Raw genomic sequence first — 21,865 nt, 5'->3', positions numbered from 1 at the left:
CAGATGTCACATTGCCAGAATATACCCTTGCCATAAGGACAATATCAATGTTTGAAGTATGCTAAAAACAAGACCAACCTGCCTTAATTCGCTGAAAATCTGAATTACTCGAGAAGCTAGATTTATAGAGAGTTCAATATCATGCTGCACCTCAGACTCTTTTCCACACTTTTTAGCTGCAGTAAATTGTACGGTGGTCGCAGAGAGTAATGTCTTCCATATGACCTGCAAACCATTCTCGAAGACCCTGCATTCAAGTTCCAGAATATGGCCAAAACCCAGGAGAACTTCTTTTACCATGGCCATTAAGAAGTGATAAGACTCCTCAGACCAAAGACATGTTGGAGCTGCTCCATTGAACAGCTCTGGCAGGGTATTACTACAATGGATTAATACATTGGCCACGTTTTCCATGTAGTTGAAATGTGTAAGACTTGGTGTGTCTTGTGTTGCCAAATACACCTGCTCTTCTATTGCCACCACCAAGAGACTGTTAACAGCACTGAGTACAACCTTTGCCATAAATAAGCTTTCAGGTTTTTCTGAGAAAAAAGGATAAATCTTCTCAAAACGCCTCATGAGTGGAGACAAAAATTCCACAAATACTGCAAAAAAACCTTCTTCCCGATTCATTTTCTCTTGACTCTTGTCAGAGTTAGAATCCATACCCAAACCAAGTGACTGACTCTCTCTGCCATTCAGTTTCTTACCAGATTTCCTTGATGTGAGCTTAGACTTAACACCATACAAGATGGCAGACCTTGAGAATGCTTGACCCTTGGTCTCTTTGATATAAGTCCTAAATATCCAATCAAAAGATCCGATCGTTGAAACCTTTCCTTCATGTACAAAAAGATCAAGCTGCTCAAAGAGGAGCTTGTGATAGCTCAACAAGGAAGCTGAAACACTTGTAGCCTTCCTGCTGTTAGATATGTCCTCCATTTCCACTGCAGCACCACTGGCTGAGCAATCTGCTTGCTTCGACAACTTGCACACATTAAGATATCCTTCAAGATGGAATGGATGGAACAAAGTATACTTCAAAATATCTTTTACAGCAAACACCAGACTTTTAAATTCTGTTGCACAAAAACCATCTATTCCTTCGTTTTCAAATATACGAAGGTGTGCTAGTAGACTAAGGAGACTCTCCAGCAATTTTTCAACAACAAACATGAACACCTTACGAGGATTGGGTGAGGCCTTCAAAAAGCTAGCAAAACCTCTGCACATAAACAATATAAGCTGAAGAAGTGCACTTGATCCGTCCCCAAACATATCCAATTTGTTTCTACGCGTATACATGGTTAAGGCAAGCTTCAAAAACGACCTTGCAGAAGACACCCACAAATCCAATTTTGGCCTGAAAGACCGTTCATGACGAGCAAAGAGTAGCTTAACAACATCAAGCAGCACCAGAAAGAAAGCTGTTGTGAAGCTCCTTGTTCCATAACCAAGATCGGTTTGCCTAGTGGATAGCACGTCTCTGGAAAGCACAATGCTTGCCTCATCAAGTATGCAAGAGAGTGCTTGCATAATGCTTAAAGAAATGGAGCCAGCTTTCCACTGCATACCTGATAAAAGACACCATCTGAAGACCAACCAGTACCTCTCATCCAAGTGAGCTGGAACCATGCTGTCCTCAACCAAGCCTGTCTTCACCTCTTTCTGTTTTGAGTCCATCGCAGGATTCAGCGGATAAGCTTTACACGCGCTTGATATCAGTGTCTGCACCCATTCAGAGAGAGATGCAATAAAATGACTTGGAGGGAATAAACGCATCTCTAAGAAATGTTTTGGTTGTCCAGAAAATGGTGAAGGCAGCTGTTGAGTTTGACTCTGAACAAAATCAAATGCCACCTGTATTTTCCTGAACAAAACAACATTTATTTATCTGATTACTTCAAAAGCTGAAACGGAAAAAGTTACATTGATAAAACTTGCAATTTCAATTTCCATAAATTTATCTAAAAACTCATAAAGAAAACAAGGCATACTCCACTACAAGATATGAAAGCAACTTCAGAGGGCAACCGAAAGATGAAAACTCTTGAGCATACGAACAATTGAAAAGAGGGGCGCTTTTCTACTCATTGCTCAACCACTATGCTGCAATATTGATACAAGAGAAAAGGTGCCTCTCTAATATACCGTGGTTGCCCTTGAATATGGCAAACACCTAACCGCAATACAACAGCTCCATGCCATCATAAATAAAGGCGTCAAAAGAACCGAAGTGCGAGATTAAGCGTCAAAAGCCCCAGCCTTCCCACCCCCAAAAAAAGGGCGCGGAGAAACAAACGAGGCAGTGAAGCAAATAAAGAAGATGATCTCCAAGCTACCTAGATCACCTAAGGACATGCGTCGGATGACCATAGCCCCCATCCAACAGCACCCTCTAGTTGGGCTAGCGGCACAGGCTTTAATGGCCATATCCACATATTATCTTCATAAAACCCTTGTATTTCAAGCACTTTGACTGGAGCAATCCTTTGTTGATGTCTACCACAAGATCTTGTTGACCTAATGAAGATGGATTCTTCTATTTTTGTTGTTGCAAAATGTGACTTTGGAATCCACTTCCGATGCATGGTGCAAGCTTTTGGGAGGTAAAGGCCTTTGACTGTATCTTTGCTTTCTTCTAGCTATGTCTGACTCACCCCTTGGTTCAAGATTCCTCAGTGCCTTCATTGTCCTTGTCCGGACTCCGAGGAGATAGGCATGTACCCTTAAGACCAAGCGTCCCACATCACCCGGCCCCACCTCCTCAAGGTGACCTCCTACATGCCTAGCCTAATGGGCTAGCCACTAGCACTCTACCAATGAAGATCGTCGTGTACAAATGAGGCTTGAGCCTTCTTTTATAGATGACCAATCATATTGGCCGAGCTCACACTATGTCCGCCAAGACACTGCCACAACCATTGTCCTTGTCAAGTGCACATCTAATCCTATGTACATGTGGACAATCTAACTCCTATTTCTAGGGTTTGGGACAGCTAGGAAGTGTTCTGGTACCCTTGTGAGTGTGTACGTAGGACGTGCATGTCCAGGCACTCTAGAGTAGTTGCATACCCTCTGATTGCACATGAGCACAGCCAGTGTCTGCTAGGTGTAGGCATTGGGGAGTGTTCCCATACAGCTGTATTGGTACCGAGCTAGGTATTTCTTTGCATGTGAAGCACCTCTTATAAGTGAGTTTATTAACTCATTAAGAAGTGACATTTTTAGAGCTGCTTGACCCAACTTTAATCCCATATATATGTGACCCTAGGGGTCACTTCTCAAGCATAAGTCAGTACCTCAGTATCGGCACCGAGTACCTGCAGTACCTCAGCATCTTTGGCGTTTTTGAGCCCATCAACACCAATGTTTTCAGTTTTCAGCCATAATCTTGTTGCACCGTCGCAGATCCAGCCATCAGTACTAGCATTTTCAGATTTCAGCCCAAGACAGCAGATCAGCCAGTGTTTTCAGATTCAGCCCTCAGATCAGGTTTTTCAGTTTTCAACCCATCGACGACATCAGCGATAGTTGATCATCCCATACCCTCCTCACAGTCGCAAATCCCATTCGGCATCCCTAGTGTTTTGCATTTTCAGCCCTTGGCCTCGCAGATCCAAGCACCTACAGCAAGAGCAGTCACCGTTTTTCAGTTTTCAGCCCATCGCCGACATCGTCAACAATTGATCAGCCCATGGATTGGGTTACCACTTACGCTAAACAAAAGAGATCTCCAAGGACTTCAAGTTGGACAGCGGGTTTATTTGAAAATAGCCAAAGATTCCAAAAAATACATCAGCATGGATGGGCTAAAACCACTAACAAAATGCTTGCTACTATTACATGCAAACTCTAATTGCAGGTATCTTTCCCAAAGATTGTCGATGAGAGACATATGCTCTCAGCATATCCACTAAAGCATGATTCATCCTTTTTGTCTACCCATCAAACTCATGGTGATCAAATGATGGCATAATCAACTTCATCTCAAGGTGAGCAAATACATCTCGCAATGATCGTCCATTGAGCTCAAGAGTCTCTATCACTAGCGATATCCTTTGGCAAGCCATACACCTTATAAAGTTGATCGACAAATAAAAATACTAATCATTGCTATTTATATATTGTTTTCATTGATATGAATTTTACCAATTTCGTGAATCTATCAACCACAACCCAAATGGCATCATTGCCATGACTAGTATTTGGCAAACCAACTATAAAATCCTTAGAAATAATATGCCACATGTGAAAATAGGCAGCGGAAAATACAATGAAGACATGACTAGCCTCTAATACGATGGACACCTCAACTTAAATCTGGCTCAACTCCGCTAAGATCCGAGAGCACCTGCAATGCCACACACATATACAAGGTAACTGTGAAGAAGAGAAATCGCTAAGTTAGAAAGAGAGAGGACATCTGAGAGAGAGAGAGAGAGAGAGAGAGAGAGAGAGAGAGAATGAAATGAAATGAAATGTTATATTAACGTCTTCAAAAGGCCAAAGTGACATATGAGACCAGAAAGTTACACTGTGGTGGATCTGATACAAAGTCAGAGTAACAAAATGACAAAATGCTGTGGTAGTAACTCCTCCGGGTGTCCAGTGGCAGCTCTAAAGAAGTCTGTGATCTGTCTCTGAGACTGGCTAATCTTTCCTCTCATCAGGCTCTCTTTGTGTCTGCGTAGCTCGAGCAAAAACAAACCCAAGCATCTCTGATCCTCGTACCGCATGACTCTAGAGAATGGTCCAAAGCCCTCTCTGAACAAGCAATGGAAGCGGCCTCGTATCTCGTAGTAGATGGGGCAGTGGCATGTGTAGTGCAACTCTGTCTCAGGCTCGATGTCACACAGGGGGCATGTCCTAGCCTCTGTTGGTACTCCGCTGTATCTCCCAGTCTCGATCCGCAGCTGGTGTGAAGATGTGCGTATCTGGCCAATAGCACATCACACCCCATGAGACAGGTGAGTGTCCATGTATCTGGGCCTCGTCACAAAACCATCCTCTGTAAGCTGGAGGAGATGCTCTCTGTAGAAAGCCATCTTCGTGCCTAGCTCCTGTATTGGCTTGCCTAATACCTGGAGCCTATCTACTATTGTATCTATCTTCAAGTCGGGAGACCCTATGGAGCCTGGGAAATATCGCACCATCATGATTGGACACACACTGGCACGGTTGTACTGAGCAGCAACTAAGTAGATGGGCAGAGAGGGAAGGGATGCGCGCAGCCGGGCAAGCAGGTTTCAGGAGGGGTTTTTCTACTCTTGACCATATCTTGACACTCAGAGCCATCATTGAGGAGGGTAGAGAGAGAGAGAGAGAGAGAGAGAGAGAGAGAGAGAGAGAGAGATGAAATGTTATATTAACGTCTTCAAGAGGCCAAAGTGACCTGTGAGGCCAAAAGTTACAATTGGTGAATCTGATACAATGTTTAAGTAGAAAAAGTACAAAGAACTGAAAAAGTGAAACTGAAATGAAATAGGTGGGGAGGGGTGATGGGGTGAGGGCTGATATAATGGGTTAGTTGATACAAGGCTGAGACAAAGATGGATCAAATGAGATGGAAATCGTGAGATGAGATCCCTCATCGATCACTGCCGAATCTCATCAATATCCTCCATGGCCAATACTCTGACTGGTCATCTCGCATGTCGAGCTAGGATGGTCTGGATCCTTTGCTGCCACCTCCGTCAATGATGTGAGGCCCCCCGTGATCGTGGCGCCTGGATCTGCCTAGCTCAATGGCTCGATCGATCCGCGTACCTTTGGTGTAGGTGGGATCTGAGATCTCTTGTGATGACTGCTCCTCTAGCTGGTGTAAAGAAGTTTGTGATCTGTCTCTGAGACTGGCTCTCCCGTGATGTCCTCAGCAAGCTCTCTCTACGTCTGCGTAGCTGTAACAAACTTGGACACTCCAAGTCAAGAATCAATCACCACAGCACCAAATAACCAAATCAAAACAATTCACAGATCACAATAGATTTGCACTGGCCTGGCGGAGTTACGTGCCTAGAAATATTGGGCCCCAAAGACTGGCGCCCCTTTCGGTATTTCTTTATATATTAAAATCAATGTCAAAGTACAAAGAGCGGTTAGGGTTTCACTTTCAGACTCTGCGTCCAGATGCTCTGCAGAGTGAGCCCCTCACCACGTATTTAAAGGTTACAAGGGATGCCCAAAAGCAGAGCCCCAAAAGCTTTCAGTTCAAAAGCAGGAGAGAGAGAGAGAGAGAGAGAGAGAGAGAGAGCCAAAAATAAAGCAAATTCTCTCTCTCAAAGGCCAATTTGCGTCGCCCCTGGAGCTGCTTTTCAATTCCATGATTTCCGAAAATCCGTACACTACTGCCACGTGGCACTTTTGCGGATTCCAACCACTTTAGGGTTTCAACCAGCATTTAGGGTTAGGGTTTCCAAAAAATTAGGGTTTCTGCAAATTAGGGTTTCTGGCAGAAATTAGGGTTTGCAGGAATTTTAGGGTTTCTACTGTCGATAGCCACATCATCACTTTGTGACATACCCCCCTCTTGAAAGCATTGTAATCGACCGCAATTACGCTTGCAAAACCGACAGAAGCCATAAACCGTCTTAGCAGACACTGACTGTTAGTACCTACGTACTAGGAACACACATCTAGCACATGTACCAAATCGACAGTCACATCACAGGACATCACTAGACATCACAGAACATCACATGACATTCAACATTCATTCAGATCTTAGACCATGATTTATCGGCAATGTAGCTAGCAACCGCATCTAGGTCCAATCGGGACCTCATCGATGTCCGATTAACCCCTATTGCAACCATGTCTATTCGAAATCAATCAAACCAAAATGCTGCAATCAGTTCGTCTATCAGTTCTTGCACTTAAAAGAAGTCAAGAACAAATGAATATCGTAATCAGGAATTCCATTTCATTAAAGTCATACAGCAGAATACTGTCAGCTTTCAGTATCCCTGAAGCTCAAAGAGACATCAATGACTCTAGTATCTAAATCAAGGCATCTGTTGACAAAGGAGCGGAGTGACTCCCCTCTTGTGCATCCCACTGTACCAGATCTCCGGCCAAGCTGAATTCAGGGTTCAGTTTGGAATAGACTATGCTAAACCAAAAGCATCAAGGTAAAGTTTCACAATCTGAGGAGTATCTGCTAGGTCCTCCTCCTCCATCCATTTCGCATCCAACACAGGATAGTTCTTCAACTTAACCAAGAACCGCCTTCGGACTTTACCTTTATTCTTTGTATCCTTATGTGCCAAAATCTGTTCAGGAACAAGGATCTCCTCGTTTTCTTCCACTTCGGATTGCTCATCAGGCTCCCCATCATCAAGCACATCACCCTTAAAAGGTTTCAAGAGACTCACATGGAATGCGTTATGAATCCTCCAAGTATCTGGCAGTTTCAATCGAAAGGAGACATCATTTATCTTTTCAGTGATCTGAAAAGGTCCGTAGTATCGCATATTAAGCTTTGGAAAAAGCCTCTCCTTTCCCTTTTTCTTTCTTAGGCGTGCCTTCTCAAAACGTAAGAGCACCCAATCATCCTCCTTCAATTTCAAGTCGCAACAATGGCGATCCGCTGCCTTTTTCTATTGTTCTTGAGACTTCTGCAAAGTCTCGCGAACCTTGGCAAAAGCCGTATCCAAATCTCGAGTATATTCATCCGCTTTAAAAATCTTATCTTTCGTGCTCAGGAAGGGTGGAACCTTCGCAGCACCTTCAACAATCTCAAATGGTGTCTTCCCCGTCGAAGAGTGTATCATGTTTTTGTAGGCAAATTCCACCAAAGGTAGGTACTTTTCCCATTGAGTCTTCTGATCTGAGATATAAGACTTCATCTAGAACCACTGAGTTTGCAATCTCAGATTGTCCATCAGTCTACAGATGGAACGATGACGAGAACTGCAACCGCATGCCAATGTTCTCCCAAATTGCCTTCCAAAACAAACTCGTAAATCTGGGGTCTCTGTCGAAGACAATCGTCTTAGGCATGCCATGTAATCCGAAGATCTCGGCCACAAACAATCTCGCTAAGTGATCCGGCTTGACTGTTTTCTTCACTGGAATGAAAATGAGCCTGTTTGCTAAATCTGTCAATAACAATCCAGATACCATCGTGACCACTCTGTGTTCTCGGGAGATCAAAAATGAAATCCATTGCAAGACTTTCCCAGGGGCGGGTGGGCATGGGTAAAGGCTGTAACAATCCCTGTGCCTTATGCATGTCAAGCTTGACCTTCTGGCATATTAAGCAACTGCGCACAAACTCTTCCACATCCTTTTTGAGTCTCAGCCAAAAGAAGTATCTCTCTACCCCCTTCATGGTGGTAGCAATGCCGCGATGACCCGTAAAAGGTGGACAGTGGCATTCAGTCATAACCTTTTCTCTCAACGGCTGTGTAACACATGGTTTTTCTCATCAAGTAGCCTTCCCGAATGGAGTATCCTGCTACTGTCTCCCCATCCTATATCCATGTGAAAATATCTGCAAAAGCTGTATATGTGGCATATTGATCGACCATATCCTCGAAGCTCCTATGCTGTATCGCGAAAATAGCCAAAACCAACGGCTTCCAAGACAAAGCATCTACCACCACATTCTTCTGTCCCTGTACGTGGACAATCTGGAAGTGAAAACTGTGACAAGATGTTCGCCCACCGCATCTGCTTTTCCGAAAGCTGCTTCTGTGTGACAAGAAGTAGCACAAACTCTGATGGTCTGTAAAGATAGTAAAATCCGGTCCGAGTAGGTAATGCGGGCACTGAGTAAGAGCATGGATAACCGCCAAAAGCTCTTTCTCATATATTTGTGCTGTCATCTCCGGCCTAGAGAACAATCGGCTCTCGTAAGCAATGACATGGCCTTCTTGCATCAAGACCGCACCCAGACTACGACCACAAGCATCACAATATACTTCAAATGACTTCTGCAAATCCGGCAAAGTCAAAACTGGTCCCGTAGTCAATTTCTCTTTCAATGTCTGAAAGGCAGTCAGCTCTGTGGATCCCCACGAGAAAGGGACTCCTTTCTGTGTCAAGATATGCAAAGGGGAAGCAACCTCTGCAAACTTTCGAATGAACCGCCTGTAGTACGAACACAGTCCCAAGAAGCTTCTAACTTCATGGACATTCTTCCAATCGGGCCAATCACGTATAGTCTCTATCTTGGCCGGATGCATTTGCACTCCTGCTGCTGAGACAATGTGTCCCAAAAAGTATATCTCTGGTAGGAAAAATACACTTTTCTTTGCATTAATCACTAACTTGTGATCTCGTAATGCCTGAAAGACCTGAAGCAGATGATCTCTGTGTTCTGCATTATTCTTGGAGAAAACAATGATGTCGCCAAAGAAAGTGCCAACAAATAGCCTGTACTCTCGAAAAATCCTATCCATCATCCGGTTAAATGTCGCAGGAGCATTGGTTAAGCCAAAAGGCATCACCAAAAACTCAAATAACCCAAAAGTAGTCCGAAAGGCTGTCTTGTAGACGTCTCCCGACACGATTCGGATCTGATGATATCCACTCTTCAGGTCAATCCTGCTAAAGCACGAGGATCCCTGTAACCTGTCAAGTATATCATCGATCCTCGGAATCGGAAATCTGTTCTTGATGGTGATTTTGTTGAGAGCTCTATAATCGATACACATTCTCCAAGATCCGTCTTTCTTCAAAACCAACAACACTGGAGAGCAATACGGTGAAGTACTAGGCTGGATAAGACCCTTTTCCAAGAGGTCTTTCACTTGGTTCATAATCTCTTCATTCAGTGCTCGGCTCACACGGTAAGGTGGCCGTTTCGGTGGTGTGCTTCTAGGTATCAAATCAATGGTATGATCTTCAGGGCAAGCAGGTGTTAACTTGCCTGGTAGGCCTTCTGAGAAGCAATCGGCGTAAGAGTGGAGAAAATCTTTGCGTTCTTTATCAAGTTTAGACATATTTGTCCTATCCTTAACGCTCAATTCTTTCATAAAGATAGAGTAAACAAACAAACTGGATTTCATTAATTTTGAAATGGCCGAAGCCGATACAATAGGGACAGACTCGCCCTTCAGTTTAATATCAAGTACAATTGTTCTTCCCTTCTCTGTAGTCAAAGTCGCTTTTCTCGCCCGATAATCGACCACGGCGTTGTTCTTGTGGTACCAGGGAATCCCTAAGAGAACATCACAACCCTCCAAAGGCATTATGAAGAAGTCCTCATGCCCCAAACACCCCTGACAATGCAACCGAAGTTTGCCAATGACAAGTGTAATGGCTACGTCCCTGCCGGGTGCCGCTAGAACTGCCTCCGCAAGTGGTCCCATCCGATCGAGAGTGATCTCGAGCCACGCCGCCAATTCCAGTGAAATGAAGTTGGCCTTGGCTCCTCCATCAAAGAAGATCAGGGCCTCTTGATCTTTCACTTTGCCCCAAGCTCAGCAAAGTTCTGTACTCTCGTCCATGGTGTCAAGATCGATACCCACACAATCTGGAACCAGTCCTGTTTTCATCTTGCCTTTTCGTCCACATTCCTCAGCTGCTCTCGAACTCTCAGGCCTGTCATCGTTCTTATCATTCTGTTCTTTCTGTGCCTTTTTAGGGCACTTCGCGGAGATATGTCTATGTTCCCCGCATCCAAAGCACTTCCCCTCCTTGATGAATCAAGCTCGCTCCTGAGGAGTAAGCTTGGGTCGTGGATCCTTTTTCTCTGGGTTGCTCTTTTTCTTTCTACTTTCATTCCCAGAAGTCTGTTCGGCTCGTTGTGTCATGGCCTCATATGTGGGGTAAGTCAGACTACCAGAGTGAATGGCAAAGCCCTGCTTCGCATGACTCATCAACTCCTGAATAGAAGCTGACTTCTGCTCCAAGCAGTGATCTCGGATCTCTGTAGGTAGACCCAAGGTGAACATCTCAATCTGTTCTCTGAACGAGATCTTCTTGAATGAAGAGGCGGGTAGAAAAGAGCTCTAGAATCTTTCACAGCAAGCATTGATTGTATCTTTCTTGGTCATCCGAAGATGGTTCCAAGCAGCTCGTATATCTCGTTCATACTCTTGCGTCAACCAACAAGAAATACAAAGCTTCTTAAATTTCAGCCATTTAACTGGCGCAGTCTTGTTTAGAAGAAGCGTGGACCACCAAGTGCGAGCATTCCCCTTAAAATAAGAGGCAACTCTCCGAATCTTGGAGTGCTCTGAATACCGTCCTCACGCGGAAGCGATGTCAAACTGCTGTATAAAAGACAGCCTTCGAAGCATCTGAGTATCCTGAAAAAGTATCAAATTTGATCGTGTGGCCACCTTCCTTAAACTCTCGGACTTTCTTGCTTTTATCTTCAAGAAAGTCATACTGGTTAGCTTTATAAACATTTGTAAGGTGCAGCGGAATGAATGTTATTATTTTCTCAAGATTAGTGATCTTTACTGCTCAAGGTTCCTTTTAGTTCTTAGGAAAAGAGAGAGCTTTCCGTCTTGTGGAGAGTGCTATGATCACGAACAAAGTGAATGGATATTGTGCGTGCAAGTGAATGAGACTGAGAGAAGGAGAGAGAAGAGATACGACACCGAGAGGTTGTAAAACCCTCCTCCGAAGGCCCCACTCTCGTCAGCGAGAGTAGTCTACTTGATTGCACAAATGCGTACAATGCAAATGCAATGGACTGATGCAACGGGAACTATGTCGGTGAAGACGATGAAGATTTTAGGGCTGAAATAGATGCTTCTTTATCTGCTGTCCAAAAGGGGCAAAAGCTGAAAACCTGTGCCACTTTCGGGGCTGAATTGGCTGGTTTTTCTCTGCTGTATATGGCTGAAGTCGACTGCTTTGTCGGCTGAAATTCTGAGGGAAAAACGCTGTGGAAACCCTACTCCTTTAGGCTGCGTTTTTGGTGTTGACAACTTGGCTGGAAACGCTGCCACAGCAGGAGGTCTCAGGCTGAAAAACGCTATCCCAATGATGGTCAAAAAACGCTGCAAGGGCTGATCCTTAACGATCCCAAAAAATGCTGCAAGGGCTGATCCTTAACAATCCCAAAAAACGTTGGCTGCTGTAATCTTGAAGGGGGAAAACGCTGCTCCTGATGACTGCTGGCTGGCGTTAGTAGTTCTTGGGGGGCTGCTGCCAAGGGATGATGGAAACGCCAGGTTTGAGGGTTGAGGGATGGCGATGCTGATCCTGGAAACGCCAAGGGAAGGGAGGGCCTCACCAAGGGATTGGAGAGGGTCTTGCTGAGAGAGGGTGGGACACCTGTTGCTTGGGGAAGCCTGCTGTGTCTTTGCTCATCTGCCAATTTGTGCTAACTTGGGTTTGCTTATATATTAACTTACCCAATTTACCCTACTGAGTACCCAACAAAAGCCACTTAATAAATAAGTGAAAAATGTCAAAAATAGGGAAAAAATGGGATAAAGTCATCTGAAAAATCCCCAAACTGTCTCTGATGGAATCTGATGGAAATGCTTATGCTTATGCTTATGCAACCAGAGGATATGCATCTACTCTAAGGGACTGGGCATGCATGGTCTACGAATAGACTCACAAAAGTGCCAGATCACTTCTAATCTAACTTGACTGGACTTGACGGAAACCCTACTATGGTGTAGCTTGTCCACGGACACATAGGGTTGGGATGTGTCACGTGACATCCCCTCCTTTTTAAAGTGAGGTACTGGTACCGAGCTGCATGGCTTCCTTGTAGTCTGCCAACAACTCTGGATAATCCTTGAAGAACTCTTCGTCTACCCACACCGCTTCATGGGTTCTTCGATCTTTGAACTTCAAAAAATATTGTCGTACTTGTTTCTTCGAACCATGGCGAACCCGATGCAACAAGACTTGCTCCGGCTCCATGACTTCTGCTTCATCGATGATCTCCGGTTCTTCTTCTTCCGAAACGTCCTTTGGAGGTGTTCCCTGAAATACTTTCAACCAAGAAACATAGAAAACGTTGTGCATTGACCATGAGTTAGGCAACTTTAATTTCATTGAAACCTCATTAATATTTTTGATGACTGGAAATGGACCATACATACGAAAAGATAACTTAGGACATTTCTTTCCAACTTGCTTAAGACGATGTTTCATAATCCGTAGATACACCCAATCTCCTTCCTTGATCGAGACCTCCTGACGATGCTTGTTAGCCTGTCGAGAATAAGATTCCTGAGCCTTGCTTAGCCGAAGCTTCACACTCTCAGAAATCTCATCCAATGACTGACTCTCAGCATTGGCATCAGGCATTTGACTGACCGATCGAGTCAACAGTTTGACTAGAATCGGCGGCCAAAAGCTGCCTCATACGGAGTTCGACCAATAACAGAAGAGAAGGAATCATTGAGAATAGCCTGAACCAATGGGAGATAAAGCTCCCATTGAGACTGCTGATCATGAACATAAGACTTCAACACATCAAAAGCCAACTGATTATAAATTTCTGTTTGACCATCTGACTGTGGATGAAAAGCGGATGAAAAATTCAACTTTGTGCCAAAATTTTCAACAAGTGCACGCCAAAAGTTGGACGTAAACTTAACATCCCTATCTGAAACAATGGACTTTGGAAACCCACAGAGGGGGTACCATGCTTTATGAACAATCGTGCAACATCTTGTGCAGTAACTGTGACCTTACAAGGAATCAACATGCATGATTTGTTGAAACGATCAACAATAGTTAAACATTGAATGTTCCTTGAATGCTGACTTGGTGGTAAGTTAGTCACAAAATCCATAGAGATATCCTGAAAAGGTCCCTCGGGAATAGGCAGCGGAAGCAAGAGGCCTTGCTGCTTACCCCAAGGAGCTTTTACTTTTTGACATATAGTGCAATGTGTGACATAACTAAACACATCTTTACGCATTTTAGGCCAATAGAAAAATCGTTCAATCTTTTCCAATGTGGTGTTCATACCCCTGTGCCCACCCGTGAGAGAGTCATGTGCATCATGCAATATGGCTGGCCTGAGAGAGGGCAACACACATAGACGCTAACGAAAAAATAACAATCCATCACGAATGAGATAGTTTTTTTTTTCCGAGTTCCGAGAAAAAGATCCTTCTATTAGTTAATGAAAACTGCCCTATGGCTACAACCACCTCTGCAAGAGAGGGCTACAACAAGCATGATGGGGAGACTCTCCCACTGAAAAAACAGCATATATACAATGAGGCTAAATCAAGAGATGGGAGGAGGGACGAGCCACACAGGTGGACAGTAGTGCCATCTGAGCACCCCCTGGACTATGGTGTAGAAAGGCCCAGGGCGCCACGGTCGAAGGAAAGCCTCGTGGTGCTCCCGCATGCGGTCTGAGCTGCCCTGTAGTCCCTCAAGCTGTCCTCTGAGAGTATGGATCAACTCTAGCAAAAGTCACGAACAGTCTCTGCTGGTGGCACAGGGCGAGCCTCAAAGATGCATAAACAGCGGGCCCACCAGATGAACCAAAGTGTCAGGCCACTGATGAGCTCCCAACACTCCTCTCTCTCACTCCACCACTCCTGTGGAGTAAGCTCTGTAGCAGGCTGGAGTGTAGGTCGCCCCCTTGCATCACTATCATCCTGCTGGTGGAAGATAGCTCAAATTGAAGTGCCGGGCCCGTGAGGGTGGACCAAGCCGCTGCCCCCCAAGTGTACTGTCGAGCCATGGAGAGAGCAGGCATCAACCAAAGAACTCGTAGCCACACCTGCTGGGCCGAGGGACAGTCCCAAAGACAGTGACGCTGACTCTCCACCAAATGGTCACAAGCTGCACATGTGGCCGAGAGACCACTATGCACTAGCCAGCTCCCTACTGCTGTGGCTCTGTGTGCGACCAGCCACTGAAACAAGGTGACTCGCCTCGGCTGTCTGGAGTCCCACAACCTCTCCCAAAAGTCTGCCAAGAACTCGACTGTGAGACCCTCCTCCTGCCAATGACGTGCTGCAACGGGGAGGGCCTCTCTTTGTGCTGCTAGTATATGACGTCCCAGTCGAACAGTGTACTGAAAGAACGGGACTCTTGGGTGGTCTGTAGAAGAGAAGGGGTCCCTCCATAGCCACTCACCAGAATCCCACTGTACTCGTGCCAACGGACAACACTCCCAAGCCCATAGCCTCCAGCAACCAATACTTATCAAACTCCGAATCTGCATACTGATTCTTCATGCTGTCAAAAGACTCACCCTGTATAGAAAATGTGGTTCTTGACTCAAGAGCCAAAATCTGTCCTTTGCGACTCAACGCATCTGCAACAGGGTTAGCTTTTCCAGGCACATACTCAATCAAACCTCCAAATTGCTCAAAAAATTGTGACCACCGCGCTTGGCGATCACTCCAATGTGCACTAGGCATAGACTGGAGCCACTTGAGGGCTTGATGATCTGTGCGTACTGTAAACTCTCTACCATACAAAAAATGCTTCCAATGCTTAAGAGAGTGAATGACAGACAAAAGTTCTTTATCATAAACTGAATAATTCTTTTCCGCACTATTGAGCTTCCGGCTAAGGAAAGCTACAGGACGACCATGCTGCTGGAGCACAGCGCCTATGGCGACATTGCTCGCATCCGTCCATACCTCAAAGGGATCATCCCAAGAAGCAAGAATAAGGCACGGAGCTTCCGTCACCGCAACCTTGAGAGCTGCGAAAGCCTCAATGGCTGCCTCGGGCAAGTCTACGCGCTGACGACGAGTCTTTACCCCTTTCAAAACATCAGTCATAGGTGCAGCAATGCGTGCAAAATTCTCTATGTGTGAACTATATGCTTGACATAAACCAAGAAAAGAACGCACATCATATGCAGTTTTGGGCAAATCCCAATTACGAACCTGTTCCACCTTTGCGGGGTCTAGCTTGACGCCTTCTACAGAAATGATATAACCCAGATAAGTGACTTCAGTAAGAAAAAATTCAAACTTCTTAGCTGCAATGTACAACTGACACTCATCCAAACGAGTTAATACCCTTTCAACATCTCTTTCATGTTGTTCCCACGATGCAGAAAAAATGAGAATATCATCTAAAAAGATGAAAACACATACACCTACCATGTCGCCGAAACGACCTACCATGAGACGATTGAATGTACCCACGGCTCCTGTCAATCCAAAAGGCATAACAATATACTCCCATTGCCCTCACTCGGTGCGAAAGGCGGTTTTGAAAATGTCGCCTTTGAATACCCGTACCTGATGGTATCCACTTTTGAGATCGACCTTGCTAAAAACCTTTGCCCCATTGAGCCTATCAAGGATATACTCAATGCGAGGCATCGGAAACTTATTCTTGACAGTCATCTTGTTCAATGCCCTGTAATCAACACACAAATGAGACGAACCGTCCTCCTTGTAAACGAACAAAATAGGGACAGCAAAAGGACTTACACTAGGACGTATGAATCCTCTAGCCACCAACTCCGTGAGTTGTCGCTCTAACTCTTCCTCCTGTGACTTGTTCAAACGGTAGGGGGCCTTACTAACCGGCTGTGCTCCCTCCATAAGCTCAATGCGATGGTCCTCCGGCCGCTCCGGTGGGAGACGAGGTGGAAGATCATCCTGCAAAAAGAGATGTTTAAATTTCGTAAACAACTCTGAATACTTACCTGGAGCCTGAATACTCTGGGAAACTGGGGCAGCATAAATGAATGCCGCTTGTGCTCCTCGTCGTAATTCACGCTTTACCTGTACATGCGAGATGAGAGGCAAAGAATGCAAGCCCTCCTCAGCACGAATGATGAGGGGGGAATCAGATTTGGCATGTAAAATGAGAGTGTTAGCTTCAAAATCAACGAGAGCGTTGAGTTCACAAAACCATTTTATGCCCAAAATCATCACATCCTGAGAGAGGAGACACAAGAAATTTCCTTCGAAAAGAAGCTTGTTGAACGGTAAACATCACATCAAGGCACTCCTTCGTGATGAGAGAGTCCATACCAGGAGCGAAGCCAGAAACCTCGAGAGGAGATTTCTGACTAGCCTCTAGGTGAGCTCTCTCAACAAGAGGGGGACTAATCACATCATGCATACTACCTGGATCAAACAATATGATGAAACGATGTCCTTTTACATGACCATAACACTTCAAGAGAGATTCATCAATGTGTGTGTCAGAGTCAAGAGAAGATGCTGGTTGTGTTGTGACAGAGTTTGTGGTAGTTGTGGGTGCCTTTGGTTCTTTAGGTGGGACTGTCTTAGGACAGTTTTTCTTAATGTGACCCTTAATGTGACAATGAAAACATCTACCTTCTTTAGCATAAATCACTTGTTCTTTCGCCGTGATGTATCCTCCTATAATTCCTTGAGAAGCTTTTTCATCAGGGATTAGCTTAGGTTTTGCAGGTGTCTTAGCTTTACCCTTAGATTCATTGTTAAGAGTTCTTTTCCGAGGAATTAGAGGAAGAAGGACTAGAAGAATTACCATTCTTACCGTTCTTTCCGTTCTTACCATTCTATGTGTTCTCGGAATTCTGCGGGGTTCCTTGAGAAGTCTTGTTTTCCCTAGGCTTGCCTTTGTTGTGCTTCATCTCGTGGGCGAGAGCAATCACTACCGCTTTGTTGAGATCGGGTGGATTGAGTACCTCCACATCATACTTGATATACTCGTCCAATCCGTAAAGAAATGCCTCCTTACGCTTCTTATCCGATTTGCGTAATTGACTACCGAGCTGCAAAACCCGATTAGAGAAAGACATAACCGGCATACCGTTATGCTTGAGAGCTCACCAATCGTCCTTCAGTCGTGCAAGGTACTGAGGTGGCATAAACCGCGCCTTGAGCTTGTCTTGGAAATTAGCCCAACTAAAAGAGAGGGGCGTGAAATCGTCGGCTGCCTCTAGGTGTGCGGCTAGCTGTGCCTCTTGCCATGCCTGGTACCAATTTATGGCATCACCAGCAAGGTACATAGCTGCCGTCAAAACTTTGCTATTGCCTGTTTTCTGAGTTGTCGCAAAATAAGCATTAAATTGATGCAACCAAGAATGAATAACAGTAGCATGCATCTTACCGTCATACTTACTGAAAGTCAACTTCTCTGTGACTGGATTGTGTGAATCCGCATCGTGGCCTGCGCCACTTGACGAACTTCCACGATCTTTGGGTGGTTCGGTCTTCGAGGCTAAGACTTGGGAAATAAATTCTTGATTACGAATCTCCCTTTGAGCTTCTCGCTCGGTGTCCCTTTCTGCTTTGCGTTCTTTTCGTTCAGCACGCTCACGTTCGAGAGCAAGTCGCTGTTCTTCTTGTTTTGCGGCAAGAGCAATGCGCTCAGGTTCCTGAGCAAGGCGATTTTCTTCTTGTTTTGCACAAAGTTTGTCGTTTCTTGCATCGCGCTCGCGTTCTAAAGCAAGGCGCTTGTTTTCCTGTCTATCCATCATGGCCATCATTTGCTTCATCATTGCCTCCATAGGGTCTGGCGTAGATGGCGAAGGGGGAGGGTTGGAAAAATCTCCTGGTGGGGAAAATCCTTCGTCGCCTCTCTCATGCTCATCACCTGAATGCGAAGTATCCATGCCGCTTCGGGTGACGACCGTGCACTATGATCTTGGGGTCTGAAGCTCGCGAGGAACTTGGGTTCTTGAGGGTCTTGAGGTTCTTGAGGTCCTTGATTCGTGAGAATCTTGGGTTCTTGAGGTTCTTGAGGGGTTCTTGCGCTTCCAAATCGAGTTGGAGAAGGATCTTCTCTTCACCCGAGTTCTACTCCTTTCTGCGGGCACACCCCTTGGCGGCCTTGCACTCACACCAAGGTTGCTTTTTCCCACCTCACGTCGATTGGCCGGCCGCTAAGTGCACGGTCCGCTCTCAATGAGTGAAAAGAGACACAAGGGGAAACTGGACAAGCCCTTCTTTCTTGGGATTCCTGTCACTCTTCAACAAAACACGATTAGGAATCGCCACGCCCAAGTAAACTTGGGTTCGTGCGATCGCAACAAGCCAAAAAAAAAAAAATCTTGTAGTTCTTGTGGTTCTTTCCTTCAGTAATGCAGAACACTTCCAAAGCTCTGATACCAATGTAAGGTGCAGCGGAATGAATGTTATTATTTTCTCAAGATTAGTGATCTTTACTGCTCAAGGTTCCTTTTAGTTCTTAGGGAAAGAGAGAGCTTTCCGTCTTGTGGAGAGTGCTATGATCACAAACAAAGTGAATGGATATTGTGCGTGCAAGTGAATGAGACTGAGAGAAGGAGAGAGAAGAGATACGACACCGAGAGGTTGTAAAACCCTCCTCCGAAGGCCCCACTCTCGTCGGCGAGAGTGGTCTACTTGATTGCACAAATGCGTACAATGCAAATGCAATGGACTGATGCAACGGGAACTATGTCGGTGAAGACGATGAAGATTTTAGGGCTGAAATAGATGCTTCTTTATCTGCTGTCCAAAAGGGGCAAAAGCTGAAAACCTGTGCCACTTTTGGGGCTGAATTGGCTGGTTTTTCTCTGCTGCATATGGCTGAAATCGATTGCTTTGTCGGCTGAAATTCTGAGGGAAAAACGCTGTGGAAACCCTACTCCTTTAGGCTGCGTTTTTGGTGTTGACAACTTGGCTGGAAACGCTGCCACAGCAGGAGGTCTCAGGCTGAAAAACGTTGTCCCAATGATGGTCCAAAAACGCTGCAAGGCTGATCCTTAACGATCCCAAAAAACACTGCAAGGGCTGATCCTTAACGATCCCAAATAACGCTGGCTGCCGTAATCTTGAAGGGGGGAAACGCTGCTCCTGATGACTGCTGGCTGGCGTTAGTAGTTCTTGGGGGGCTGCTGCCAAGGGATGATGGAAACGCCAGGCTTGAGGGTTGAGGGATGGCAATGCTGATCCTGGAAACGCCAAGGGAAGGGAGGGCCTCACCAAGGGATTGGAGAGGGTCTTGCTGAGAGAGGGTGGGACACCTGTTGCTTGGGGAAGCCTGCTGTGTCTTTGCTCATCTGCCAATTTGTGCTAACTTGGGTTTGCTTATATATTAACTTACCCAATTTGCCCTACTAAGTACTCAACAAAAGTCACTTAATAAATAAGTGAAAAATGTCAAAAATAGGGAAAAAATGGGATAAAGTCATCTGAAAAATCCCCAAACTGTCTCTGATGGAATCTGATGGAAATGCTTATGCTTATGCTTATGCAACCAGAGGATATGCATCTACTCTAAGTGACTGGGCATGCACGGTCTACGAATAGACTCACAAAAGTGCCAGATCACTTCTAATCTAACTTGACTGGACTTGACGAAAACCCTGCTATGGTGTAGCTTGTCTACGGACACATAGGGTTGGGATGTGTCCCGTGACAAAATTCTTCTTGTTCGCATAAAAGTTTCCGTCATCGGAATCTGAGCTGTTTGTAGACGAGTTCTCAATAGAATTGTCAGTCTCTGGGCGAGATTTAGCCTTCTTTGCCTTTTTCTCGCCCTTTCCGAAGCGTTGTTTCTTGCTTCGCTTTTTACCCTTTCTGTCTTCTTCGCTCGAATCTGAAGAGCTAGACGAACTGTCAGAAGAAGAAGAAGAAGAAGAAGAACTACTCCTTCAAAGTGAACACGCTTCTTCTGTTTCTTTGCTTTGTCAAATGTCGACTGACGACCCAAATATCCCGGGAAGTCAGTGCTTTTGTTTTGCTTTTTGCTATGCTTTTTGGCTTTCCTTTGCGCGTCAAAAGCTGAGCAATCCGTGTATCAACCACCTCTTGTAATTCCTTCTCTGAATATTTCTTGTGAGCAGAAGGCTTCTTGAGAGCGGGTTTCGGGGGTGGTGTAGTGGTTTTCTGCCACTGCTCATGCACTTCCTGAAAAGACGTCTCGCTCATATATTTTGCAAATTTTGGGTCCTTCGCAAAATTGAGCATCATCTTCGTTGCATCGCCGATCAAATGACGACACTCCATCTCTCGTCGCTCTGCCTGAGTAGGCCGAGGCGGGCCATACTCTCTGCCGTAATCTTGTTGTGATCCCTGCCCACATCTCCAGATGTAGAGGGAGTCGACTAATCCTTGCGTGAAGCCATAGGTGCCGCGGAAAAAAAAGAATTGGGGATCGGATTTCCTGTAGAAGAGAAATCGGCCGTGCTCTGATACCATTGTAACAGACTTGGACACTCCAAATCAAGAATCAATCACCACAGCACCAAATAACCACTTCAAAACAATTCACACATTACAATAGATTTGCACTGGCCCGACGGAGTTCCGTGCCTAGAGATATTGGCCCCAAAGACTGGCGCCCCTTTCGGTATTTCTTTATATATTAAAATCAATGTCGAAGTACAAAGAGCCGTTAGGGTTTCACTCTCAGACTCTGCGTCCAGATGCTCTGCAGAGTGAGCCCCTCACCGCGTATTTAAAGGTTACAAGGGATGCCCAAAAGCAGAGCCCCAAAAGCTATCAGTTCAAAAGCAGTCTCTCTCTCTCTCTCAAGAGAGCCAAAAATAAAGCAAATTCTCTCTCTCAAGGCCAATTGTGTCGCCCCTTGGGCTGCTTTTCAGTTCCGTGATTTTCGGAAATCCTTACGTTGCTGTCACATGGCACTTTTAGGGTTTCTAGCCACTTTAGGGTTTCAGTCGACAATTAGGGTTAGGGTTTCCAAAAATTAGGGTTTTTGGCAGAAATTAGAGTTTGCAAGAATTTTAGGGTTTTTGGCTAAAATTAGGGTTTCTACTGTCGGTAGCCACGTCATCACTTTGTGACAGTAGCTATAGTAGAAACAATCCAGGACATCTCTTGTGAGGTGCAGCGGAATGAATGTTGAACTTTGCTCAAGATGAGTGCTCCGAACTGTGCTCAAGGTTCCGTTTACTTACGGAAGGGAGAGCCTTCCGTTCCTTTAGTGAGAGAGTGCAATGGACACAAACAAAGTGGTGAACGCTATGAATGAAGGTGCATGAGTTTGAGAGATAGAGAGAGAAGAATACGACACCAAAATGTTG

At 45.2% G+C, this 21,865-nt stretch overlaps 1 protein-coding gene across 6 annotated transcripts in view; it reads right to left on the bottom strand.

Annotated features, from left to right (window-relative positions):
• LOC147436252 (Urb2/Npa2 family protein) overlaps positions 1-21,865 on the bottom strand; it is a 114,411-nt gene that overhangs the window by 68,615 nt on the left and 23,931 nt on the right. For 2 of the 6 annotated variants that reach the window (XM_086489177.1, XM_086489178.1), the window contains exon 2: positions 79-1,870. In XM_086489177.1, coding sequence (XP_086345303.1) covers positions 79-1,870 — 1,792 coding nt within the window. Of the gene's footprint in view, positions 1-78; positions 1,871-15,791; positions 16,273-16,346; positions 16,644-21,865 lie in introns of those variants that run through there. The other 4 variants (XM_086489179.1, XM_086489183.1, XM_086489181.1 and 1 more) reach the window with 4 other exon arrangements.

Source organism: Adiantum capillus-veneris, chromosome 18 (genome assembly GCF_014529385.1).
Source record: "Adiantum capillus-veneris isolate H3 chromosome 18, ASM1452938v2, whole genome shotgun sequence".
Taxonomy (NCBI): Eukaryota; Viridiplantae; Streptophyta; class Polypodiopsida; order Polypodiales; family Pteridaceae; genus Adiantum; species Adiantum capillus-veneris.
The sequence above is the reverse complement of the archived record's forward strand: the minus strand, read 5'-3'. Positions and strand labels throughout refer to the sequence as shown.